Here is a 23854-nt window from a genome sequence, read left to right as displayed (position 1 = left end):
CTTTTCACATTTGTGGCATTCTTGAGATTCAATAATCCAGAGATTTGGAGTGAAAATGCTCACATTTAACACAACCTCCCTGTTGTTTATTTTTATCTCACACGTGTGTCTCTGCAAATCTATTCAAAACTTGGCAGCATCAATTGCTAAGTTGCACGTCAACGATGCGTCAGTTTATTACAAAACAAATAATTCCTCCACATCTCGACCAGAGGTTTACTGACCACCTGTATCATATTGATTTTAAATATTTGGTTAATATCTAACTAGAGAACATTTGAAGGGAAAGGGGTTTGTTGTGGAAGACAGAGCCTTCAAGGATTTATGGCAGAATAGATCAGAGAGAGCACCGATAATAATGGAGATGGAGTAATAAATAAGTCTCCTCCTCTGAGAAGTAGCCGGAGGACTGACAGCATTAGATTACAGCCTGTGCCTTTTAAACAAATTGGGCGCTCAAAGAGGCATATTGGCTGTGTGCTTTAACATGTTTTATTGTGCAGCTCCATAACCACTGAGACACACAACTAGTCTGCCAGTTCAAACATGACATCATGGTGCAGTTCAAAGAAACTCAAGCTGCAAATTCAGTTTTTTTGTTGTTGCAATCACCCTTTTTAACTAATTGACCTGTCAACTGCTGTCCCATTGCACATGCAGTGTTCTGAGCCAAGGTTAACACTATATTAAGGGAATGAGAATGAAAAATAAACAGAACAAAATGGTACTGTTTGCATGTTTGTAAGTGTTTGAAATGTAACCATTTGAAATTGTAGTTTTACCTCGATGTATCATTGTGTTATTTGTTATTATTGTGTATTTGTTTCTGCACTGTATGATGCAGAATTGGCATTTAATAACAGCTTAAATAGTGAGGCCACATGTTAAAGGATGGTGATGTGTGTTTTTTTTCCAAATCACATACATAAACTTACCACTGCAACTAATCTTGTTTTAGGGTGGTTTCAGTAGAAGATATGTTGACATGTTGCAGTCAGAAAAACACCAGTGTTACTGATAAATTAATGATGTTATTGGTAATCCATCTCAGTGAACACGGTCTCATCAGAGGTATTGATGAATGGTAACGCAGATTACTTGTTATACAGTAACTGAATTTGGAAAACAAAAACCCCTTGAAATATCATCACATAAATTGTTGGAAAGAAAGTAAAGTAGGCCTAATTGTGATTTTTAGTTGTGGTAAATGGGCATAACATGCAAAAACAGAATTGAGTAAATAAATACTTTGTTCTTTCTTGTCTTTGTGTATATATATACATGTCACTTTACTTGTATCTGTGACAAAAATAATAAATAAAATAAATGAAAAATCATTTCAACTCGAGTTTACCAACTCAAAGGTGGATGAATACCGTGAGATGCGGTTGAAAGCTTTGAAAGAGGCAGTAAGTGGAACACATACACGAAGTTTTTATTCAGACTTTCAGTGGTGGACTAAATATATTATCCTCCAGAGGTTGCACCAAAAAAAAAAAAAAAAAAAAAAAAACTCCTCCAGAGCAACTTTTAGTGTTTTATGTAACCGCATGAAAAAACCTCTAAATATCCACATGTGCTCACTTTGTCAGAAAGAATGTAATCGATCAGTGGGAAAGGAAACGAGGCGAGGATGCGTGTATCCTTTTCCGCAGCCAGTCAAATGGCCGATTGGAAGCTGCCGTTCTCCATCGTCTCCTCTCGCATCCCCACATGACTTAACACCGGAGAGGAAACTCAACTTGCGTCTTGTTGACACGTCCCCGTCCAAGGTCCTGAAATCTGCTTTCCCAAGCATGCGTCACGTGACTTCCCCCAGCACTGCCGAGCTCAGCAGCACCAAGCTGCTTTCTGGAGATTTCATGTGAGAAAAGGGACGAACCCCGAACCACCTTTCCCTCTCCTCATCTTGCGTTGTTTGGACTGCTTTTTTTCCCGCCCCCCATTTTTTTTTTTACCATTTTTTCCTCGGACAGCGTGGACCATCGAAGTGCTCGGAGTATGACACAAGATTTCAGGATGCTGGACTTGTGCTTTTTTTAATTAAATACCAACACGGTGGATGCGTCGGACAGAGTGGACAAGCCTGCTGCTAGTGGTCCGCATTCAGAAAGTCAACATTTTTTTTTTTTCTTTCTTTGATTTTACCCCCCCTCTCCCCTCCCCTCCCCCCCTGGTGCGACTTCAGAAGGATGTAACGACCGATCCACCTCGCGCAGCTGAAGCCTCCTCATCAAAATGCAGAAGGGAATACGACTTAATGACGGTCATGTCACCTACCTGGGGCTTTTGGCGAAAAAGGATGGCACGAGGCGAGGGTGCTTGAGCAAGAAGAGCTCGGACAACACCAAATGGCACACAAAGTGGTTCGCTTTGCTACAAAACGTGCTCTTTTATTTCGAGAACGAGTCCAGCTCGCGACCCTCGGGATTATACCTGTTGGAGGGATGCATATGCGACAGGGCGCCCTCACCGAAACCTTCACAGTCAGCCAAGGAGTGTTTGGAAAAGCAGGTATGGAGAGCGTGCGCACACGCACACGCACACGCTCTCTCTCTCCCCTCTCCCTCACTGCTTTATTATTATTTGTTCAGTTCGTGGTAAATATAAATACATATTGACGTTGGCGCAACACAACAAATCTGCTCCCGCGACGCAAAACGCCTCTGAACTATTTTAGTCTCGAACAAAAGCGCCTTTCTTCTTATGCTTCTATTCTTCTCGCATCCAATCGCACGATGACCTCAAATCCAGCGCAGCAGAATAGCACGAGGTTCCGGATTGCTGTATCCCACGTTATGTAATCCATGCATGGCATTAATGATGAGGTAACAATATTAACACCTAATGACATTATGGCAGCCCTGGCACCGGGCTATGCAGTGTTTTTTTGTTTTTTGTTTTTGCTTCAGGTTACAGCTTGATGCTTTATTTTATTGGTGGCATAGTTTTCAGTGAAAATAATAATAAAAATGCAAATTGTTATTTTCTCATCACGGTGATGGATTTGCATCCTGGTGACATATTTTTGCTTTTGACTTTCAGTCATCATGTTTATTTCTTCTACGTTTTTAAGGCGGAGGGTGATATTATGCTCCTTCTGATAAAACGCGCAAGGAAAAAGTTGCTTCAGGGTTTCCATCTTGTGGTGAAACATAATTACAGCTCCAGCACAAGAAGCAGCAGGGTGCCAGTGATCAGTCAGCTCTGATCTGGATGACCTGCTAGCGGTGATGCAGTCTAATACTGGAATTTTAAATTTGCACCATAGATTGTAATTGTTTGACCATTTTGTATTCATGGTATCAATCAAAGGATATTATTACACATTGTTACGCCGTTTTAAAGACTTCATGTAGCAGGATGCATCATATCTGCAAATAAAGCACTCGATTTGAAAAAGATTCCCTTAGGTCAGCAAAAATATGAAAGTGAGGACTAGAGAGGTGACGGGTCTGTTGGCATGGTGAACAAACAGTGGAGGAACATGCTCTGCTCCCCTCTCTTCAGGCTCCGTGCCTGACTGTTTGTAGGGCTGCAATCCAAAGTGAGTCCAGGCTCTTCCTGTGAACAGCTGCCTTTGTGCTGACAAAGCAGAACGCAACACAGTGGCTAATGTTGTGCTCTCACAGTTGCTTTCAAGGCACCCCCCCCCCCCAACAAAAAAAAAAAAAACAACCTCCCTGAAAGATTTTGGATTCTTTTGTGTTTCCGCCTGCAGCGCTGTTTCCTCTGCATTGTGCTGTTTTAAATGCATAAATGTGAGCGTGAACATGCTGCGAACAGCCCGATCAATAGATGGACTGAATTTATGATGCATTGAAGAGAAGCTGCTTGATTCATTCTGCGGATCCCGTTTGCAGAGATTGAAAGCACTGAGAGGTATAATGAATGGCTAATGTGACTGACAGGCTGCTGAAGAGTTACCTCTCACTGTAAACAAACGCACAGATCCTCTACAAGGACAAAGACGAGGGAGAAAACACCACCTCTATCTTGTGTTCCCACCTGGACTGATGGTTTTGTGCAAACGTTTTAGCAATCCGACATAATCCCTACATTATATTTATCCTCAAATGCAGTTAGTATGAAAATGATAATGCGTTTGAGCCCGGGGTTTCTATGGCAACCCTTATTTGCATCCTAAAGAACGATGCAGTTGGAGGAGGCGGGGTAACGGAGACGAGGGAAGTAGTGTGTCGCATCTCTCCTATTAATGTGAGCGCTATCTGGGCTAAATTTGTTCCTCGCGGTACCTTGGAGGGGTCAGCATCCGTTTATAGCAAACACAACACGCTCGCACTGGGAAACCGCAGCACTTACCAATAACACAAGAAGCTATGGGAGCAAGAGATGGTTGATCGGCTACAAACTGCACTGTAAATGAACAGATCTGACTGGTGTACCAGTAAAGTATGATATCCTGGAGATGTTGCTATGGAAAAATGAATGTCTATCATTTAATCAATCATTAAAATTATCATTAAAGTAAGTGCAAATAGAGTGATTACCAACACTTAGTACTCCAGGGAGTATACTGTATAGATCTCATTCTACAATCCAGGAAGCTTTTACCGTAGTGTTGCAATACAACATGTATGTATATTCTATATATAGAGAAGGAATACTGTACATATATATATAGATTGCATTTATCAATGCCGCATCAATCTCATATATCTCTGTTAAGATCAGTAATGATGTTTAAAGGCGCATGACTCAGCCATAAACATAAAGCAGCAAGCAGACAGTGTGCTTCACATTGCCTCACACCAGACACTCACCGCGCTCTCAGAGAGATCATGAGGGAAAACTACAACAACATGCCTGCCTCTCTGCCAGAAATAGATTTTCTTTGACGGTAGGATGAATAGCTAATGAATGTGAAGATGGAAGAGCAGTCAGCCGTGAATAATGATCAGTTGCAGGTTGATAGGCGCCTGTTGAACATCTGCAGGCCAAAGATTAGAGTCTGGTCTCCCTCAGCACACGGCTGGACCAGCCCACAGGAAAGATGACATTTCACTTATGGGAGTTGTGGTATCGTCTTATCATGGCTGACTTTTTCTGAGATCTTCCTTTTGTTTTTAAAAGCAGGATATATATCATAAAGGCATTCATAAACACGATAGAAACCCAAGAACCATTACATTTAGAATTTAAAGGTAAACTTAAAAAAACTTGTTCCCTGATTTGAGAAACTTAATTTCACTATTTGTAAGATATAACATATTTTTAGAAGCTGTTGGAACACCTTATTGTGGCTAAAACATCACCATATTTCACTTAACTTGTCACTGGTTACACTAACTTGTGTTAACCAAATTTTGTCAAAAGTAAAAGTACTCAAGAATTACTCCCTACATAAAAGGAAATTACAAATAGATCTTATATAAACCCCAAAACCTTACTTAGTTAATGATTTAAAAGTATAATAAAAAAAACGACAATAATAATAATAATAATAGGCCTGATACCTTATTTTCGGTTGAGCTTCAGTTGCTAGGAAACAGGTATCGCACAGTTATGTAATTGGCCGTGGCTCCATCCTCCATGTCTTATGGCATTTCCTCCTGGGAACCGGAGACATCCCAGGAACCAAGTTGGGGGAGGCTTCCCTAAGTGTGCTCCATCAATTGCACTGGTGGGCGAGGAAGATGTGGCTTCCCCAGGCCCTGTGTGGTTTTAAATCAGCCGCTTTATGTCGGCGGCAGCGAGGCAGTGGAACAAACACAAAGACAAAAGCATGTGCAGAGGCTCCAGTTAAGCCACTATATAATAGATTTATCTATGCAGTAATACATGCTCCTTTCAAGTAGAACATATAACATGTCAGGTTAATGACAGTGCTGTTGTCCCCCCCCCCCCCCCCCCCCCCACCTTGTTTGTTTCAGTACTATTTCACTGTCAGCTTCACCCATGAAAACCAAAAGGCGCTGGAGTTACGCACAGAAGACGTAAAGGACTGCGATGAATGGGTGGCTGCGATTTCACACGCCAGGTAAAGGCACACATCAGCGAAATGTACAGACACGCCAATTATAAGTAGAATTAGTCAGTAGAGGGTAAGTCATCTTTGACTGCTCAGCCTGTAGGGGATGTTGCCATGGTTTCATAAGTGGGGTTAAAATATGAGGAATGACAGAAAAAATGATTTGTTCACAAGAAAAACCTGATTGCTTTGATGTGAGACGAAACTACAGACACTGATGTGAAATTCATTACTTAAGCTATAAATAAAATGAAAAACGTGTGTGTTTGTGTGTGTGTGTGTGTGTGTGTGTGTGTGTGTGTGTGTGTGTGTGTGTGTGTGTGTGTGTGTGCGTGCGTGCGTGTGTGTTTGCATGCGCTACAGTTACAGAAACTTGGCCAACGAGCATGAGACTCTCATGCAGAAGTATCTTCATCTGCTTCAGATTGTGGAGACGGAGAAAACAGTTGCTAAGCAACTTCGACAACAGATAGAAGATGGGGAAATAGAGATTGAAAGGCTTAAGTCGGAGGTAATACTCACTGCGATGCTTTTACACTGAGGAGTAGGGATGTAAACAAATACGAATACATTATTCAGATTTGGAAGGAGACTAACAGCACACACATTTTGCACCAATCCCTCACAAATTGACACAGTTTTCCCAAAATCACACCTGTTTTCTTAATTGTTAATTCAGAAATATGTCCATGAATCTGTTTCTTAGAAGAAAGGTGCTCCTTATCATTTCAGACTCATTATCACAATTTTTCTACGGCTGTTGTTGGTACAGTATGAACAGAAACTGCTAGATGTGTCGTGCCATTCAGGATGAAGCACATTCCCTTTTTTACCTCATGAGATCTGAAGAGTGCATGCTAACGGGCAGAGAAAGCCTTTCGTCGTTAGCTTTCCCGTGTTTAAGTAGATATCAACTTTATTATCCTCCCATCATGTTGACAGATACAAAGAAAAATTGAGCGTTATTTCCCCGTTGTTGCTGTAAAAACCTCCTGGTCTGTTTCCACAATGACTATTAATTTCCACTTGGACAATTAACAAATAACAAACACAGCTTTTATTCAGGCTCAATAAAAATGTGTTCTGTTATTTTGTATTTTATGTTGGCAGTTGCACAAATACTCCTGAGGAGGTAATGGGAGTGGGAAACGATTAACCACCGGAGTGTAGATCCAAATACACATATTTTTGCAGGATAAGCAGATACAGTTAATAGCCCTGCATTACATCCCTTCTCAGGAGTATTTGTCTGGGCGATTAAAACTTTTGTCCACTCTGACTGAACCATAATAACAAAGAATGAGAGAATTTTCCCTCCATGGACAAATATCTGGCATTTGCCAATCAAATATCAACAGACTTCCTGAACTATATTACCACTTGCACATCGCACACTCCCTTCCAAAAGGTGTCTGTGCCCCATCCTCTCTCCTCATCCTGCCAGCACAACAAACAGCTGAACCAGTGGGGAAATGATGGATTATGCTGATTATTGCTATGTTTGTCTCATATGTGTATTAAGCAGTGTGAGAGGACAGAAATGGAAGCGCCGCTGTGACGCGTTCAGGCCGACCGCACTCCACTTTGCATCTCCTCTCGGAAACAATGCCTCCGATAGGCCCGCGTTCCCGGCTGTATTGTTCAGATCAAATAGTCATTTTACTTTAATGTGCAAATGTGATGCTTGAAATCAAAATACGCGCTGAATATGCATGAACGCGGCTTTATAGTGCATCTCTTCTATGAAATGCAACGACAATTAACTCTCTCGCAGTCTACAAAGTAAATGGAGACACTTAGCTTCAAACAGTTCAAGGCAGCTCCAGTCTGTCTTTATTGGTTTTGTTTACCTCTTATCAACACGCAGGACAGTTTGGTACTTATTGCATTTAAATGATCAATGTAAATAAATATTGATGGAGAGGTACCAGCTAAGTGAACACGGCTAGTTTATTCAGGCTAATGTCTCGGTGTTGACAGTGCTCAGGAACTGTTTGCGAGTGGGAATGATTGGTCTTTCTTGCCTCCGTGGCAGATCTCCGGTCTGCTCAAAGACAATGAGAAGATTCACGCCAGCCCTGCAGCCGCCCCAACCGATGACGACTCAGAAATCAAGAAAATCAAAAAAGTAAAGCATGTGATTACAACCCATCGCTACACTTTTTACTGTCTCTTAAAATTGCTGGGAGACTAACAACAGCCTTTAAAACTTCAGGTCCAGAGTTTCCTGCGAGGCTGGATCTGCAGGAGGAAGTGGAAGACAATAATCCAGGATTACATCCGCTCACCTCATGCAGAAAGCATGAGGAAGAGGAACCAGGTTGTGTTCAGCATGTTGGACTCGGAGGCCGAGTACGTCCAGCAGCTTCACATCCTGGTGAACAACTTCCTGAGGCCGCTCCGCATGGCGGCCAGCTCCAAGAAACCGCCCATCACCCACGACGACGTCAGCAGCATCTTCCTCAACAGGTCCCACAGAGCACTTCCTTTAATTGCCTTACAAAACGTAATCATCTTAAAGGCACCCTGTGGAGTTTTTATAAACACCAGTAACACTATTATAAATGGTAGCTAGATATTTTTATATATCGTGCCCATGCGCTATTGCATGAATAGCCAATTGGTGGCAGTGATGGGTCAAGAAACATAACAATGTTCGAACAAACGTCAAGAAAAGAAGACGACCAGCTGGCAAAATAGATGTAAACAATGCAGAAAGTACTTCAATATCAGATGTTTCATGAGGAAAGGAATATTTTCAAGACCTCAATGCATTTCTTGCATGTTGCGGTGAGAAAAGCAACAATTAAGTTATCAGACTTCGTCACGTACTCTATTCCAACTTTAGTACAAAGAAAATTCCTGAAATTGAAGAAAATCAGAAATGAAAGAAGAAAAATTCATGTCAATTGAAATGTCCCAAGATGTCAGCTGTACCTAGACTAGGGTTGTCTTCTATTAGCTTCAAGGTTCCAGATTGATAGTCCCTTCAGACAACTATGTAGACACGCAGACACAGACAGTACAGTGAATGACATTAATCTGCCGGCACCCTCATTGGCCTATTCAAAAACCGCCCACAGTCATCCAAGCACATCCATGCTCAAAACCTACACACTTCCTGTTGTCAGGACTCATCTCCACCACAACTTTCATGGATGCTGGCAGAATTATGAACACAAACTCTGTATTTGTTTGAGAATATAATCAGTTTTTCTTTTTGTTTTGCTTTTCAGTGAAACTATCATGTTTCTGCATCAGATATTTTACCAGGGTCTGAAAGCCAGAATAGCAAGCTGGCCAACATTAGTGCTGGGTAAGAACCATTTAATTTCCATGCCTTTTCTTATTGAAGCCCTCAGCAATGTTTGTGTCGTTGTGACAGCATCTTGGTATTGATCTCTCTACAGCCGACCTGTTCGACATCCTGCTGCCCATGCTGAACATCTACCAGGAGTTTGTGAGGAACCACCAGTACAGCCTGCAGATCCTGGCTCACTGCAAGCAGAACCGCGACTTTGACAAGCTGCTGAAGCAGTACGAAGCCAAGCCCGACTGTGAGGAGAGGACTCTGGAGACCTTCCTCACCTACCCCATGTTCCAGGTGAGCTCATTTGTCTCACTGATGTACACGAGAAATAAAGGTGGAGCCATTTGTTTGCTGCAGCCTGGAGACAGATTTTGTCGTTAATTCTGAGCTCTCGCAGCCATTCTGGGCCAAGGTCCTCTCTCCATAGAGAGATGTTACCCTTGGGCAGTATAATTCACCAACTTAACACGAGTTGGCTAAAGCTATGCCAATGAACCCCAGTTGTAGCTCTGTGTAAAGCAGTCGGCCGCCTTGTTTTCTGGATATTCAAAGCTGGATGTCGCTCAAACACCGTCTGTGAATATCCTCACATTGACAGTGTATTGCCCTCACCTCTATTCCAATCAATAATAATAGGTTTTTATTTATTGCCTTCAAAGCCTAGCATAGACTTATTTCTCTAATTGCAATTAATGGACAGAGCTTAACCTTGAAAACCAGTTTTAGTCGTTGTCACTGTTATCTAAGGCTAAGTTGAAGATGAAACCTGTTTTTTTCTTTCTCGTTACATCTGTAGTTCCACAGTAATGGATGTAAATTCACTTCTTGGATGATGAATGGCAAATACAACGTGGGATTAAATAATAATTGTCACCAAATTTAAATAATTTGGACTTTAACCGAAAGATATATTTTCTGGCCTCTATTCTGGCCATCATGGCTCAGTCAGGACTTGGCTTCAAAGACCCACCTCCTTGTTGAGCGCTCGTTGGCTCACTGAGCAATGTACCATATTGTAACGTCGCTGATTAAGAAAAGAAACAGCAGGCATTTGACTGCATTTGCTCAGAATATCCCTGTAGTGTTTTTTTTATGTCTATAATAAGCGCTTGTTTTTGGAGATCAGGCTTTCATAATGCCTCCTTTCTGGCAAGGCATGCAGTTTCCTGACAGTCCACTCTGCTGGGGCCTCCTGCAGGCTGTGCTATGTTGATAATACATTTTGCTGATGAGTGTAGATTTCCACCTATCTCCTTCTCATTAGTGTACATGTACGTTGGCACGTGTGTATTCCCGTGTGTGCGTCTTTGTATTGTTGTTGTTGCATTTACGGATGGATGCGAGCTCTTTTAAATTTAAATAAAGTGAAACTCCCCTGCCGTTGCTTATCTTGTTGTCCTTGTAGATTCCCCGCTACATTCTTACGCTCCACGAACTTCTGGCCCACACACCCCATGAACACGTCGAAAGAACCAGTCTGGACTACGCCAAATCCAAGCTGGAGGAGCTTTCCAGGTACTTTCATATAATAAGGTCAAAGACTTGCATGTTATCTCAACAAACCACCTCTATGATGAAACTTTCTATTATTATAATAGAAAACATTTTAGGAGAGTATTTACTGTATATAGAAACATGGAGTTAAGTATCTGCAGGCCAACTATATGTATGCTTAGACAATACAGAGAAACTATGACCACCACTTGCCTATTGCTGTAAATACACAGATAACTGAAGGCCACTTTACAATGTATTATAACTCTCAATAAAATAGACAAGTAAATCAAAGTGAGACCACAAAAAAATGAGTAAAATATCTTGTGTTTTTCTCTTGCTCTTGTGTCATTTCTGTTCTGGGTTCCACACATATTCAGTCCCATACAGATGAATGATTAGTGATTAAATGTCCCTCTTCCCTAGAATCATGCATGACGAAGTGAGCGAGACCGAGAACATCAGGAAGAACCTGGCAATAGAGCGCATGATCGTAGAGGGCTGCGAGATTCTCCTCGACACCAGCCAGACGTTTGTAAGACAAGGTAATGCCTGCTGTACTTCAGATCCCACAGAGAAGCAGATTTACGGCGGGGGGGGATTTCCTGTCCCCTTTTACCTGTCTGACAGCCTAATCTCACATCTTCAGCCCTGTATTGAGCAGGAAATACTCGGTTTAAAAGGAAAGACCCATGTCTCTCTCTCTCTCCCTCTCTCCCTCTCTCCCTCTCTCCCTCTCTCCCTGGGGAATAACTTGTACTCCTCGTGAGGAATTTCCAGTAGTAATTAGACTGTTCAGAGGCAAACTGATGGTGAATGTGGGACTGTAAATGTCACATGTCCCCAACAGGCCTTGCTGGATGAGGAGAGGGAAAACAGAAATGGTAGATTATTTAATCCCTAGTATCTCGTGAGACTCTATATTCATGTGTAGAGGATGGCAAGACAGCAAGAGAAGCAATTTGATATTGATTCTATCTGTTATTCAGTTTCTTCCCTGCTCCGTCCTCTTGCATCCCCCACCGTATCTCTGCCTCTTTTCCACTCATATATGTGTCTTTCTCCTTTTTTTTTTCTCTTCCTCCTTTTGCACATGCTCTTCTATTCCCACATACAGGGTCTCTCATCCAGGTGCCGATGAGCGAGAAGGGCAAGATCACCCGTGGGCGACTGGGCTCTCTGTCTCTGAAGAAGGAGGGGGAGAGGCAGTGCTTCCTCTTCTCCAAACATTTAATCATCTGTACCAGGGGTTCTGGAGGGAAGCTTCATCTCACCAAGGTGAGCCTGTGCTGCTGAGCTAGCGGTGGAGCTGCTCCTTGTTTCAAACGTCACAATCTTATGGCACTGCCACGAAAAAGAAAAGGAATCTCCGAGCTAAATGGAACAGATTAACTGACGGGGGATGAAAGCTACAGGGTTAGTGATGTCGTGTCTTTTATCATGACCGCTGCAGCTAGCATGCTCATACAAGCCTGCACACCAACAGGCTACATGTCTGCAAGCAGCTCGACGCCACTTTGACGTGTGTTATGGAGTGGTTGTGTATTATTTCTGCACGTTACTCAACACTGCAAAGGGCGATTGATGTTTGGAGTCTAAGATGAGACGAAAAAGCTGAAGGCCTCAGATCCATAACAGTAAAACTATAGTCTTCTTGTGAGATGTTTTAAAATTGTTGCAAACAGTTTCTTATTTACACGTCTAGTAGTTATGGAGTAGCATTATCATCCATTTGAAGTCATGAGTCTGGTTGCCTGATGAATGTTAATCCCATATTCACTCTCTTTTAGCTCTAGTTGTGGCATCTATTAACACCTGAGGTTGAATATCTGGCTTTTTAGCTGCTAAAGTGTCCACTATTTTCATTGTTCACCACTAACTGTCTGTCTTTGGTGCCGAGCAGGTGTGTGTTCAGTGGGTTTGTAGAGCTTTTTCACTGTAAAAAGCTATGAGAGAGTGAATTCAAACACTTGCAGACAGTTAAACAACAAGCTCAAGCTCGCTACAAAGCTCTGCAAAGCCGAGGGGAGATGTAGTTTGAGGAGATGTTTCACTAGAAAGCAAACCCTTCCACATTGTCATTTACATTGTGATTGTAAAAAAATACTGATCGTAGCCACTTAATAATTATAATCCTTAATATATTCATGGAATCAAACCCTGTTTGTGATACAGGGTGATCCGCATTATCTCTGTAGTTTTTATTGTAAGTGGCGGCGTCCGCCATTTCCGCACCCGATTCAAATTGTGCTCATGTCTCATGTTTTCACAGGAAATGATACATGACCGCTTTATCATTTTATCTCATATCAATGCCTGCATCCATTTCAGAGCTGTATTATTAAATGAAGAGAGGAAACACACAATGGCAGTGATCCAATCTGCAGCCAGCCAACAGTTGTTTGCACCACAATGGTCAAAAAGTAGATTTGTCGTTTTATTGAAGTTTTATTGCTTGATATTGATATTCCTTTATAATGGATAATAAAACAAACTGAAAATAAATGAAAAGGTTCAAATACATTAAACACAGACGGTATATAGGCAGTAGAGTTGATGCTGAGCCCTTTTCACAATCACAAATATATATTGTATGTGTTTTCCAGAATGGAGTAGTGTCGCTTATAGACTGCACTCTACTGGAGGACCCTGAGGGGACCGATGATGAATGTGAGTGTTTTATTATATATGATACGTCTGCATCATATATACCATGTTTGCCAGAGTGTATATTTATTTTATAATTCATATTTGGAAAAAGGAAGGCAGCGCCGCTACAAAGTAACACATATTCAAAATGAAAACATTCCCCTATTTTCAGCCAAATGTTGATCCTTTCTTAGATTATGGCTGCATTAATGTAGATACACTCTAAACACTTTCAATGTATGCCTTTACTGTTCATGTGCATGCATTTATAGAGAAAACAATAGCTGGTCTTTGTGTTTGCCTCAAAGCCAAAACAGACAAGAGCGGCCAGGACTTGGAGCACCTGGACTTCAAGATCGTGGTGGAACCGAAGGACAGCCAGTCATTCACAGTCATCCTGGTGGCCTCCTCCAGGCAGGAGAAGTCGGCTTGGACCAGTGACATCAGCCAGGCACGTCAACACGCATCACCGTATCCAGCAGTCAGATGAGGAGCCGAGGATGTCGACAGAAAGCCTCACTAACATTGTCCTCTCTGTCTACCTTTGAATGTATTTGTCCCACAGTGCATAGACAACATCCGCTGCAATGGGCTGATGATGAACGCCTTCGAAGACAACTCCAAAGTCACAGTGCCACAGATGATCAAGTGAGCATTATTTTTAAAGACGCCGTTATGCAACTCTTTACAGTTTTGCCGCATTCATTTCTATTTCTTTTTCATTCTCTGAGCAGGTCAGATTCAAGTCTGTACTGCGATGACGTGGACATCCGCTTCAGTAAGATGATGAACTCCTGCAAGGTGCTGCAGATCCGCTACGCCAGCGTGGAGCGCCTGCTGGAGAGGCTGACCGACCTCCGCTTCCTCTCCATCGACTTCCTCAACACCTTCCTGCACTCCTACCGCGTGTTCACCACTGCCGATGTGGTGCTAGACAAACTCATCACCATCTACAAGAAGCCCATCAGTGCCATCCCTGCTCGGTGAGTCGCGTCACACGTGGACAGATTTGAATGTTGCGAGGTTGTAACAACAGATGAACATGTTATTTTGATATGTTTGGCATCCTTTCAGACGTAAGATATAAAGGCAGTACGTGCTTTACAGGAGCTCTTAGTAAAATTACAGTAAATCAACATGGAGATGATACCAGTCCAGTGATCTTCAACGCTTTTGAGTTTGTTTTGGGGGTCAGAGAAGCAGGAGCAGTGGGGGAAAACAGACTGGAGATGCCTCAGTTTCACTATGTGTGTGTGTGTTCATGTGTGTGTTCAGTGATCAAAGTCAGTAATTGGGTCCAGTATCTCCTTGCCTGCCTGGGAGTGTCTCAACTGGGCTCCGTCGCTCTATGGCAACCAACCTCGGTGGTGCAGGACCCCACCCTCCCCCTCCCTCCCCCTCCCTCCCTCCTTGTCTGCAAACGATCCATAGTGTGAAATATTGACGGGAGTGTTGCAGTGGGGCTAACTCACCGCTTCGCAGGCCCAGAGCGAGGGGGGGGGGCCCCACTGTGGGTTTCAGATCACGGGGAGCTCCCCATGCCCACGCCCTGCAGCATGCTCTCCCGTGGCGCTTGTCATGTCACTGTGAGACACCTACACTCGGCTGCCTGTGTCAGCAGCGGCCATGCGCACTATCGCTCAGTGTGCTATTTATGGGAACCCGTGAGGTCGCCAGGAGGGTGGCAGGGAATGGGAGAGGTTTTCTGCAACACTGCAGCTTGTATCCTGATGTGAAACGACGAGACGCAGCTGCAAAGAGACTTCTGGTTGTGTGTATTATTCAGGAAGCGTTGTGTATTTAGCTAAGCTCTTAAAGACAGAGAATAGTTACAAAAATGTCAAAGAAAAATGCAATGTTCTAAATTCAAATGCATATATTTTCACTTGACGCAGGTCCCTGGAGTTATTCTTTGCCAGCAGTCAGAATAGTAAACTCCTGTATGGAGAGCCTCCCAGCTCCCCCAGGGCCAGCAGAAAGTTCTCCTCCCCACCTCCTCTCGCCATCACCAAGAATTCATCCCCAAACCGCCGGCGCAAGCTCTCCCTCAACATCCCCATCATCACCGGGGGCAAAGCTCTCGACCTGGCTGCCCTCAGCTGCTCCTCAAATGGCTATGCAAGTATGTACTCGACCATGTCGCCATTCAGCAAGACCACCTTGGACATCAACAAACTGTACGTGTCCAGCCCCGTCTCGAGCAAAATCCCTGATGAGGGAGAAGACAAGAAGGACAAGTCGGAGGATACCTCAGTGAGCAAGCAAGGTAGCAAGAGCATATCAGCGGTGAATTATTCCCAATTTCGATTTGCAGGAATTGTGTTGTTAATGATAACTTTGTTGTGATTTAGACCACTCTGTACGAGAAGAAAGTGACAACGATCAAAACCACAGTGATGACGGGGACGTAGAAGCCTCTCCCACCAAGTCACCAACCACCCCAAAAAACATCAAATGCAAAAACTCCTCAGGTAAAATGTGTCCTAAAACATGGGCAGTGACATAAATACATGCTAACATCAATCCAATGCATCAGCCACTACCACAATCATTAGAGCCCTTTACGCTAATCTGTTACATAATACAAAATTTGGAGCTGAATTTTATTACATTTTTTTTCTTAGGTTGGAAAACTCTCGCTCTCACTTTCAAATAGTCAATTAGTTAATCATTCTTGTGCAACACAAACAAAGACCAACCTGCCACTGTGAAGCGTAACTCATATAAAATATGATTTGGTGGATGGTTATGATGATGTGGGGAAAGCCAATGCTTGGCTTCAGTAGGTGTTAGGGAAACTTGTGTCATAGCAACTACATCAAGAGCGTGTTTTCCCTTCCCGCCCCCGCTAATGAGGCTGTTTCACTGGAACCAACATTATCTGTGCCTTCTGAATCTTATGACAAAAATCACACAACAGAGTTCACAGGAATCCACTGAAGCAAGGAATTAACTAAAAGTGTGAAGCAGCGAGTTCTTAGCTGCTTATGATCCGTCTATGTTCCCAGGATTTAAACATAGCAGACTGCAGATAATCTGTTGATTCCTCCTGTTATGCTGATATTTGGTGGCTATATTTAGCTGCAACCATCTTGAATATGAAAGCCTCTTGTAAAGGAAAGTCTGGAGGGAAACTGTTGGCATGTAGTGCCCCCTAGTGGACACTTCCCCCAACAAATAGCAGGTCATTCTGCAGTCCCACTCAGTGACATAAATGATATATTACCAACATTTTTTATGTACATTTTGTGTCACATATAATGTGTTATGTCTCTCCTCCAACTGACCACCCATTTCATGTATATGACACCAAACTCAGTCTCTGCCAGTTCCCAGAGGGTTGTTCTCTGTGCTTTCCTACAGAGTTCTCCCTGTTTTCCTACAACAATGGCATGGTGATGTCCTCGTGTCGAGAGCTGGATAATAACCGCAGTGCCCTGTCTGCTGCCTCTGCCTTTGCTATCGCTACAGCTGGAGCCAATGAGGGCACTCCTACCAAGGAAAAATATCGGCGGATGTCTCTCGCCAGCACTGGTACACACACCTTTTCACTTTTCTAGTGACATCCCTGCGTCAGGTCAACTGATATCAGTTTAATGGATTTCCCAAACTGTGTTGATCTTTGTTGCCAAAGTGAAAGCATCATGTCAGAACGTACTCCGTGTGTTTTCTGCAGGCTTCCCAACAGATCAGAGAAACGGAGACAAAGAGTTTGTGATCAGACGAGCAGCGACCAACAGAGTCCTGAATGTCCTGAGGCACTGGGTGTCCAAGCACTCTCCGGTAAAACCTCCCAACACAGCTCATAAGCTGCTGGAACATCGGTGTAGTTGACGTCTTCATATACTGATTAACATTCTCTTTTTGAATTGATTCAGCTTCTGTAGCAGTCACGCATTTTACACTTCTGCTAAATGTTTCAATTCATATACGGGTAACTGGAGAACATCCTCTGTATTTGAGACTTAACATAAAACTTGATATCCATCTTCCAATCAGTCAAATAAAATGTGATATGAAATAAAATGACGATATCTTCCTTGGAGGTAATTTATAGTATGTCTCAGGAGGCCTTTGGTCAGTCCCAAAGTCAGCTGCTGTCTTTGTATCATTATGCATCTTGGGATTTGTCTTTAGTAACGGGAACCCATTTACATTGCATACAAAATAGCATACGATAGATGAAGCAGCCAATAAAACTGAATTGTTCACTGAAAAATAGACCTAATTTCAAAATAATATCTAAAAAATCAAAACATGGTGATTGATGATATGTGTGCTGTCTCTCTCCAGGACTTTGAGAACAACAATGAGCTGAAGACAAAAGTCATTGCTTTCCTGGAGGAAGTGATGCATGACCCCGAGCTGTTGACCCAGGAGAGGAAAGCAGCCGCCAACATTATCAGGTACTGCTGTGTCTCGTTCCATTGTGGGACTATCATGTTCACCCAACATTTGAAAGGATTATACAGCACAAACTTCAGAGCTTGACTTTTTATTTTGCCGCCCATCAGGACTCTAACTCAGGAAGATCCCGGTGACAATCAGATCACTTTTGAAGACGTCACACAACTGGTGAGTCAAGTCAGCAGCAGCTGTTGATGCTTATATATTTGGACTTTTATTGAACAAAACAAATGCATTAAACATTATTTCATATAAAATGCAACCCAAAAATCCAAAATGTTCAGTTTATTACCAAAGAAAATCCTGCTGGAACCAGCGAATCTGTGGCATTTTTTCTTACAATTGCGGAAATTGTCAATTGATTTTCTTTTGCTCGACTTATGTAATTAATTGACAAGAAATTTCAGCTCTAATCCCCATTAGCTGAGTACATTTGCACATTCAGAAAGTGAAATTCTTGTTTTGGCTTCCCAGAGAAAAAAAAACATAAAAATCAGTGAGTCATTGCCCACTCTAAAGATAGCCATTAGATGTTTGCTTCGCACCCATCTTGTTTGCCAAAAATCATATATATTCTGTATATATATTCTGTGTTTCACTTACAATGTTACATTTTGTTTTGGAGTGGACCCAGAATGCTGACAGAAACAGCAGTTCGAGGTGAAAAAGAAAGTATTTTAATGAGTAACAGGGAAAAGGAGATGGGAGGCAGGCAGGGGATGATGTGGCTTGAGGACGGCCGAAACTGAGAGTGACTGAAGATCAGGCACAAACAGGAGATCCTACGTACAGACATTAAGAAAAGCACTGGAAAACATGCAGCAACACAAGAACTCTCTGGTGATATAAGTGAGGCAGATATCGTCACAAAGAGAGACAGAACAAAGTGGCGGCGAGCAGCATGAGCGCTGGAGACTTTATGCTGGAGGTGATGAGGTGATTGCAGCCAGGTGTGCAGGTGAGCCAGGTAGTGGTGATTGGAATTAGCACCCACAGACAGGGAGGGGGAGAGGCCGTGTTCACACTGAAGTATACACATCTCATACTCATCTTCTCTCACGTGACTGAACGATAACGTCTGTTAAATGTTTTCTACAGTTATATTATAAATGTGAGCTCCCATGTTTCCCCTCTCCTTCAACCAACATTCATTATCAATACAAATCAAAAGTCACCTGTAAGCTCCACCATATACTCAGACATTCTTGCCAATGTAGTATACATCCAGGCATTTCTCACGTACACAGAATCCACATACTATTCAGTGTAAACACACCACATACTCAAAGTTATGCCACACAGTATGAATTATACGATAGTATGCGATTTCCAACGATATGAAACACAACCCATCTGAGGCCGTGGCCAGAGCCTGGGCTTACATTCTAATTTGTGTTACGTTTGGTCTGTTTTGTTTCTCCTAGACGGTAGAAGGGAAAGCGGAGCTCTTTGAGAGCCACTCTGCGTTGGAGATCGCCGAACAGCTCACTCTGCTGGACCACCTGGTGTTTAAGGTCATCCCATATGCGTGAGTGACATCACGTCTCAGCTGTTGCCCCGATGCCAAGAAGAGCACGCGGACGGATTTCAGTGTTGACGATCGACTGTTTGTTAATCTGTTCACAGGGAATTCTTTGGACAAGGATGGATGAAGAATGACAAAAATGAGAAGACGCCGTACATCATGAGAACAACAAAGCACTTCAATGATGTATGTTCCAATCAACGAGCCCCTCGACTCAGCTCACATAACTTTAAGTGATTGTCTACTAACAATAATAATATCCTTGTTTCTGTCAAGATAAGCAACCTTATTGCCACGGAGATCCTGCGCTGTGACGACGTAGTCACTCGAGTGCTGGTCATAGAGAAATGGGTGGCTGTAGCCGACATCTGCCGCTGTCTCCACAACTACAACGCCGTGCTCGAGATCACCTCCTCCCTCAACCGCAGCTCCGTCTTCCGCCTGAAGAAGACCTGGCTCAAGGTTTCCAAGCAGGTGTGTATCTCCCTATGTACGTTTGTTTAGCCCTTTCTTCTCAGTGTGCTTCGTTCTGTCATTAATTGTGTTCTTTACAACCTTATTTTCTAGACAAAAGCATTGATTGACAAGCTGCAGAAGCTGGTTTCATCAGAGGGGAGGTTCAAAAACCTGAGAGAGGCTTTGAAGAAGTGAGTTCACTTCAAGGACATAGTTTTGTAGTGGATCAATAAAGCAGACATGCAGCACCAGTGGATGATGTGTGTGTTTTTTTTACTCCCCTCCCACCAGCTGTGATCCTCCCTGTGTGCCGTATCTGGGGATGTACCTCACAGACCTGGCTTTCATTGAGGAGGGAACGCCAAACTACACCGAAGACAACCTGGTCAACTTCTCCAAGATGAGAATGGTGAGATGCATGCAAGACTTTTTGATGAAAATATGTGTTATTATTTGTGCTTGTTCAGATTTGAACACCCTGTTTCTCATGTTTATCAGATTTCTCACATCATCAGAGAAATCAGGCAGTTTCAGCAGACGGCATACAAGATTGACCTACAACCAAAGGTAAATGAGTACCAACAGTGTAGACCAGCTTTCTGGCTTGTGACGCCGTTAGAAAGGCTGTAACAAATGCAGAGGCCAAGTGCTCAATCAACGTCGTGAATACAGGGAAACAGAGTGCATTTGAAGCACTGATCACAGAAATCTAATCTTCAGGCCATCTGAGGCAGAGCAAGGTGAAAAGAAAGAGTTCAAGCAAAGTCAATTGTATTAGTAGAGCCCAATATCACATTTTTGCCTCAAGAAGTTTTACAATCTGTACAGAATATGACTAGAACCATGCTTTGTTATATTAAACACCTTAATTTCATCAGAAATGTTGGTTTTAAATGCTTTTAACCACAAAAAGGTAACTTCACCTTTTCGTATTGTTAGAAAAGTGTTAAGATTCATTTCAATGAAACAAAATTCCTCAAACTTCTTCTTTGTTTTGTTACATTCCAGGTAGCCCAGTATCTACTGGATAATAGCTTTGTTCTGGATGAAGAGAGCATGTACGAAGCCTCACTCAGAATTGAGCCTAAAGTGTCCAACTGAGGGGGAAGTTGGTCGTCCACATTATTTTCTCTGTTAATATTACACATCAGTTAAACACATTACCTTTTGTATAGTTGTACATGTTTAAGATATTTACTCTTCTGTACAGTATAGATGTTTAAGGTTGTTTGATGACACAAATCCTTTCGGTGTATATTTTTTTTGTGTTACCGTTGTCATGACGCCACCTGCTTTAAGGTTGTTGTTTTCTTTAATTCTTTATTTCAAGGGGTATTTCAAGCATAATAACAGAGGTCCCTTTGCTTGCACACAAGAGTGTCTTCTTAGTGACCAATGACATTATTTTGCATCATCTCATACTGTGTTGACTTTGCACTTTCTGAGCACTCGTGCTGCCGACCATCATCAATGACTGAGTTTCTCTGCAAGCAATGTAGCACTGTAAAAATGTAACTGCATCAAATCAGGTAAAAGAGCACAGAGAATAGAGCCGTCATTAAAGGTGTGGGGAAATGATCAGTGGAGATAACAGTGAGGTACCTGAAGCATAATTGTCTCTTCCCAATAGAAGAGGGATTATTTTTTCACCTCTAAAGTCAGAGGTTCCCAACAGGACTAGCCCAAATAGAACGGCCATGCTTTGAGTCAAAGGCTAACGCTAACATGTTAGTATTTGATCATCAAGTATTGGAACAATTTATATGTCAACCTGATAACAGCACAAGATGAAAAGTCAGGGGATCATGGGAGTTATTATAATTTATCATAAGTGGGACAACGGTGTCTCTACCAAGTTTCATGACAATCCATCAAAGACTTTTCACTAGAAAACACAAATGTGTGAAGCTCATGGGGGCTGTCCTCAACTAAAGATATTCTTAGTCGACTAACACTCAACAATTCTTTAATTCTTTAAATCGTGTGTTTCCCAGAGAAATAAGTCACTAGTCGGCTATGACTAAAATGACTGATTATGTCAAATAATTGACTAGGAAGGATCGCCTCTAATGTGCGCCAAATATCAATGCAATCCATCCAATAGCTGTTGAAATATTTCAGTCTGGATCAAAGTGGTGGTGACAGACAGACCTGCATTGCCATCTCTAGTTGCTATCGTGGCCAAAAATTAAGATATTGTTGGCGAGAATGTGACACATGCTGATCAAAAAGTCATTTATAGTTTGTTTTTTTTGCTGACTCATACATTTTATTCACTCCCCGATAGCGAACTTTCCAAGGGCTGGTAGTCCACAGAGGTCGGGAACCTGCACTGAGACACTTCATGAACCTAAACTTACGAAATTTGAAAAAGTGTCTTTTGCTGCCTTTACACTCTCCCTCTTCGCCTCTTTTCTCACAAGGTTCTCAAACTCACCATACCGACACAATCCAATGAGTTCTTCCTATGTTCAAATTTCACGGTTTCTCAGTTTTTAGTTCAACTCATTAAGAAAAAAGATCACGTGCGGTGGAACGTGTTGTCCCTTCAGGTTCGGCGATACTTCTGTAGAGTAAAAGGTTGTTGCTCTTCTGTAATTAAAAGACAATCTGTCCTTTTTTGCTGTTCCAGTGATTGTGGAACGTGACTGTATATCACTCTGTTATATGCATCGCTGTTTAAAACTATGATAAAAACGTATGTGAATGACCTCTGCCTGCAGCATTCAAACACTATTTTTGTAGTAGTATAAGAGAGAGTGACCTGCTCTTTATATGAAAATGGGAAAGTATTTTGTACTTTGTTGTTAATTCACCTCACAGAGATGTGCTGTACATTTTGTACATGCAACCCTGCGTATTTCTCAATGTGGAACAATGTAATCCTTTCAGAAAAGAAAAAAAAAGTTGTATCTGGAGTTTGAATGCGAAACGCTACAACAGGGTGGTCCTGAAACCACGACTTAGAGGTAGGAGAAAACTTCAAAGTGTTTTGCATTTATACTGTAATCCTGTCTATAACCATTTCTGTTAGCAGGAATATAGTAACGTAGTGCTTATTCTGTGAATATTTGTATGTATTTTTACTATGTATGTACAGTACACTTTTGAAGCTCATGTGGCAGGCATGCAACACCTTCACAGACAAAATAATACTATATACTTATACTGTATACACTTATACATGCACATACTCTTATAAAAGGTATATAAACAAATAAACATTTTGCTGTTAGCAATACCCAGTGGTATGAAAATTATCTTTCAACCCTCATGGTTCCACACCTTAAGAAATATTACCAGTTTTGTAAGAAAAACAAATGGAAAAGACAACAAAAGAAAAAATATGATGATGACAATAACAACAAATAAAGATATGTTCCCAGTTACCTCTTGCTAATAAATCCATTTTATATCAGGGGCATTTTGTCTCAAGTGTTTTTGTAGATCATCCATCAGTTGACATCATTTTTACTCAGAATGAAATAACACACAAAAGCATTTCACATCAGCATCTCTACCACAGTGTAGCCTAGTGGACAAAGTGTAAAAGAGCAGCTTTATCGAAAAGAAAAAACACACAACCATATTCAGAAGTACACAATTTCAAAAATGGCATAAAATGTCACATTTTAAAAATACGTTTTGCTGCACATAGTTTTGATCAATGCTGAAAGGAAAGTTACCATCAGGATATAATGTGTCAATTGAATGAAAATCATTTAATTTCTCGAAGGAGGTAGTGATTACATTCAGGATTTGTTATCTCTTTGTATTTACTTGGTATGTATTTTACATTGTTTTTGAGCCACCCTCCTTCATTAAATCAATAACCTGGCCCCAGGTTTTCTTTATAGTTTAAGTCAGTTTAATTAAAGACAACTTTATTTAGGAAAATGTGACCGCAATATATTAAAATTAATGTTGACACAGGGGCCTTTTGTGGAAACCTATAAATTGACAGCTTATCAAATTGTCTGCTTCACTATTCCAGCTTTGCATTTACAAACATTAAATGGTG

General features: G+C 41.9%; 1 protein-coding gene across 1 annotated transcript; it reads left to right on the top strand.

Moving 5' to 3' along the window:
* The first annotated feature begins 2161 nt into the window (after positions 1–2161).
* On the top strand, positions 2162–23309 carry LOC311018439 (ras-specific guanine nucleotide-releasing factor 1). Its single transcript, XM_084017419.1, has 27 exons — positions 2162–2514; positions 5895–6001; positions 6356–6503; positions 8028–8120; positions 8208–8461; positions 9229–9308; positions 9403–9596; positions 10708–10817; positions 11223–11341; positions 11914–12074; positions 13403–13466; positions 13754–13896; positions 14011–14093; positions 14180–14428; positions 15341–15711; positions 15797–15916; positions 16809–16979; positions 17122–17228; positions 17739–17851; positions 17960–18020; positions 19277–19380; positions 19479–19563; positions 19654–19851; positions 19945–20024; positions 20125–20242; positions 20332–20400; positions 20842–23309. The coding sequence occupies exons 1-27, from the start codon at positions 2239–2241 to the stop codon at positions 20932–20934; spliced, it is 3771 nt and encodes a 1256-aa protein (XP_083873545.1). The 5' UTR covers positions 2162–2238; the 3' UTR covers positions 20935–23309.
* Positions 23310–23854: the final 545 nt, after the last annotated feature.

This window comes from Eutrigla gurnardus, assembly GCF_963514095.1.
Source record: "Eutrigla gurnardus genome assembly, chromosome: 9".
In the NCBI taxonomy this organism is placed as follows: Eukaryota; Metazoa; Chordata; class Actinopteri; order Perciformes; family Triglidae; genus Eutrigla; species Eutrigla gurnardus.
Note: the sequence above shows the minus strand (reverse complement) of the source record. Positions and strands in the feature narration are given on the sequence as shown.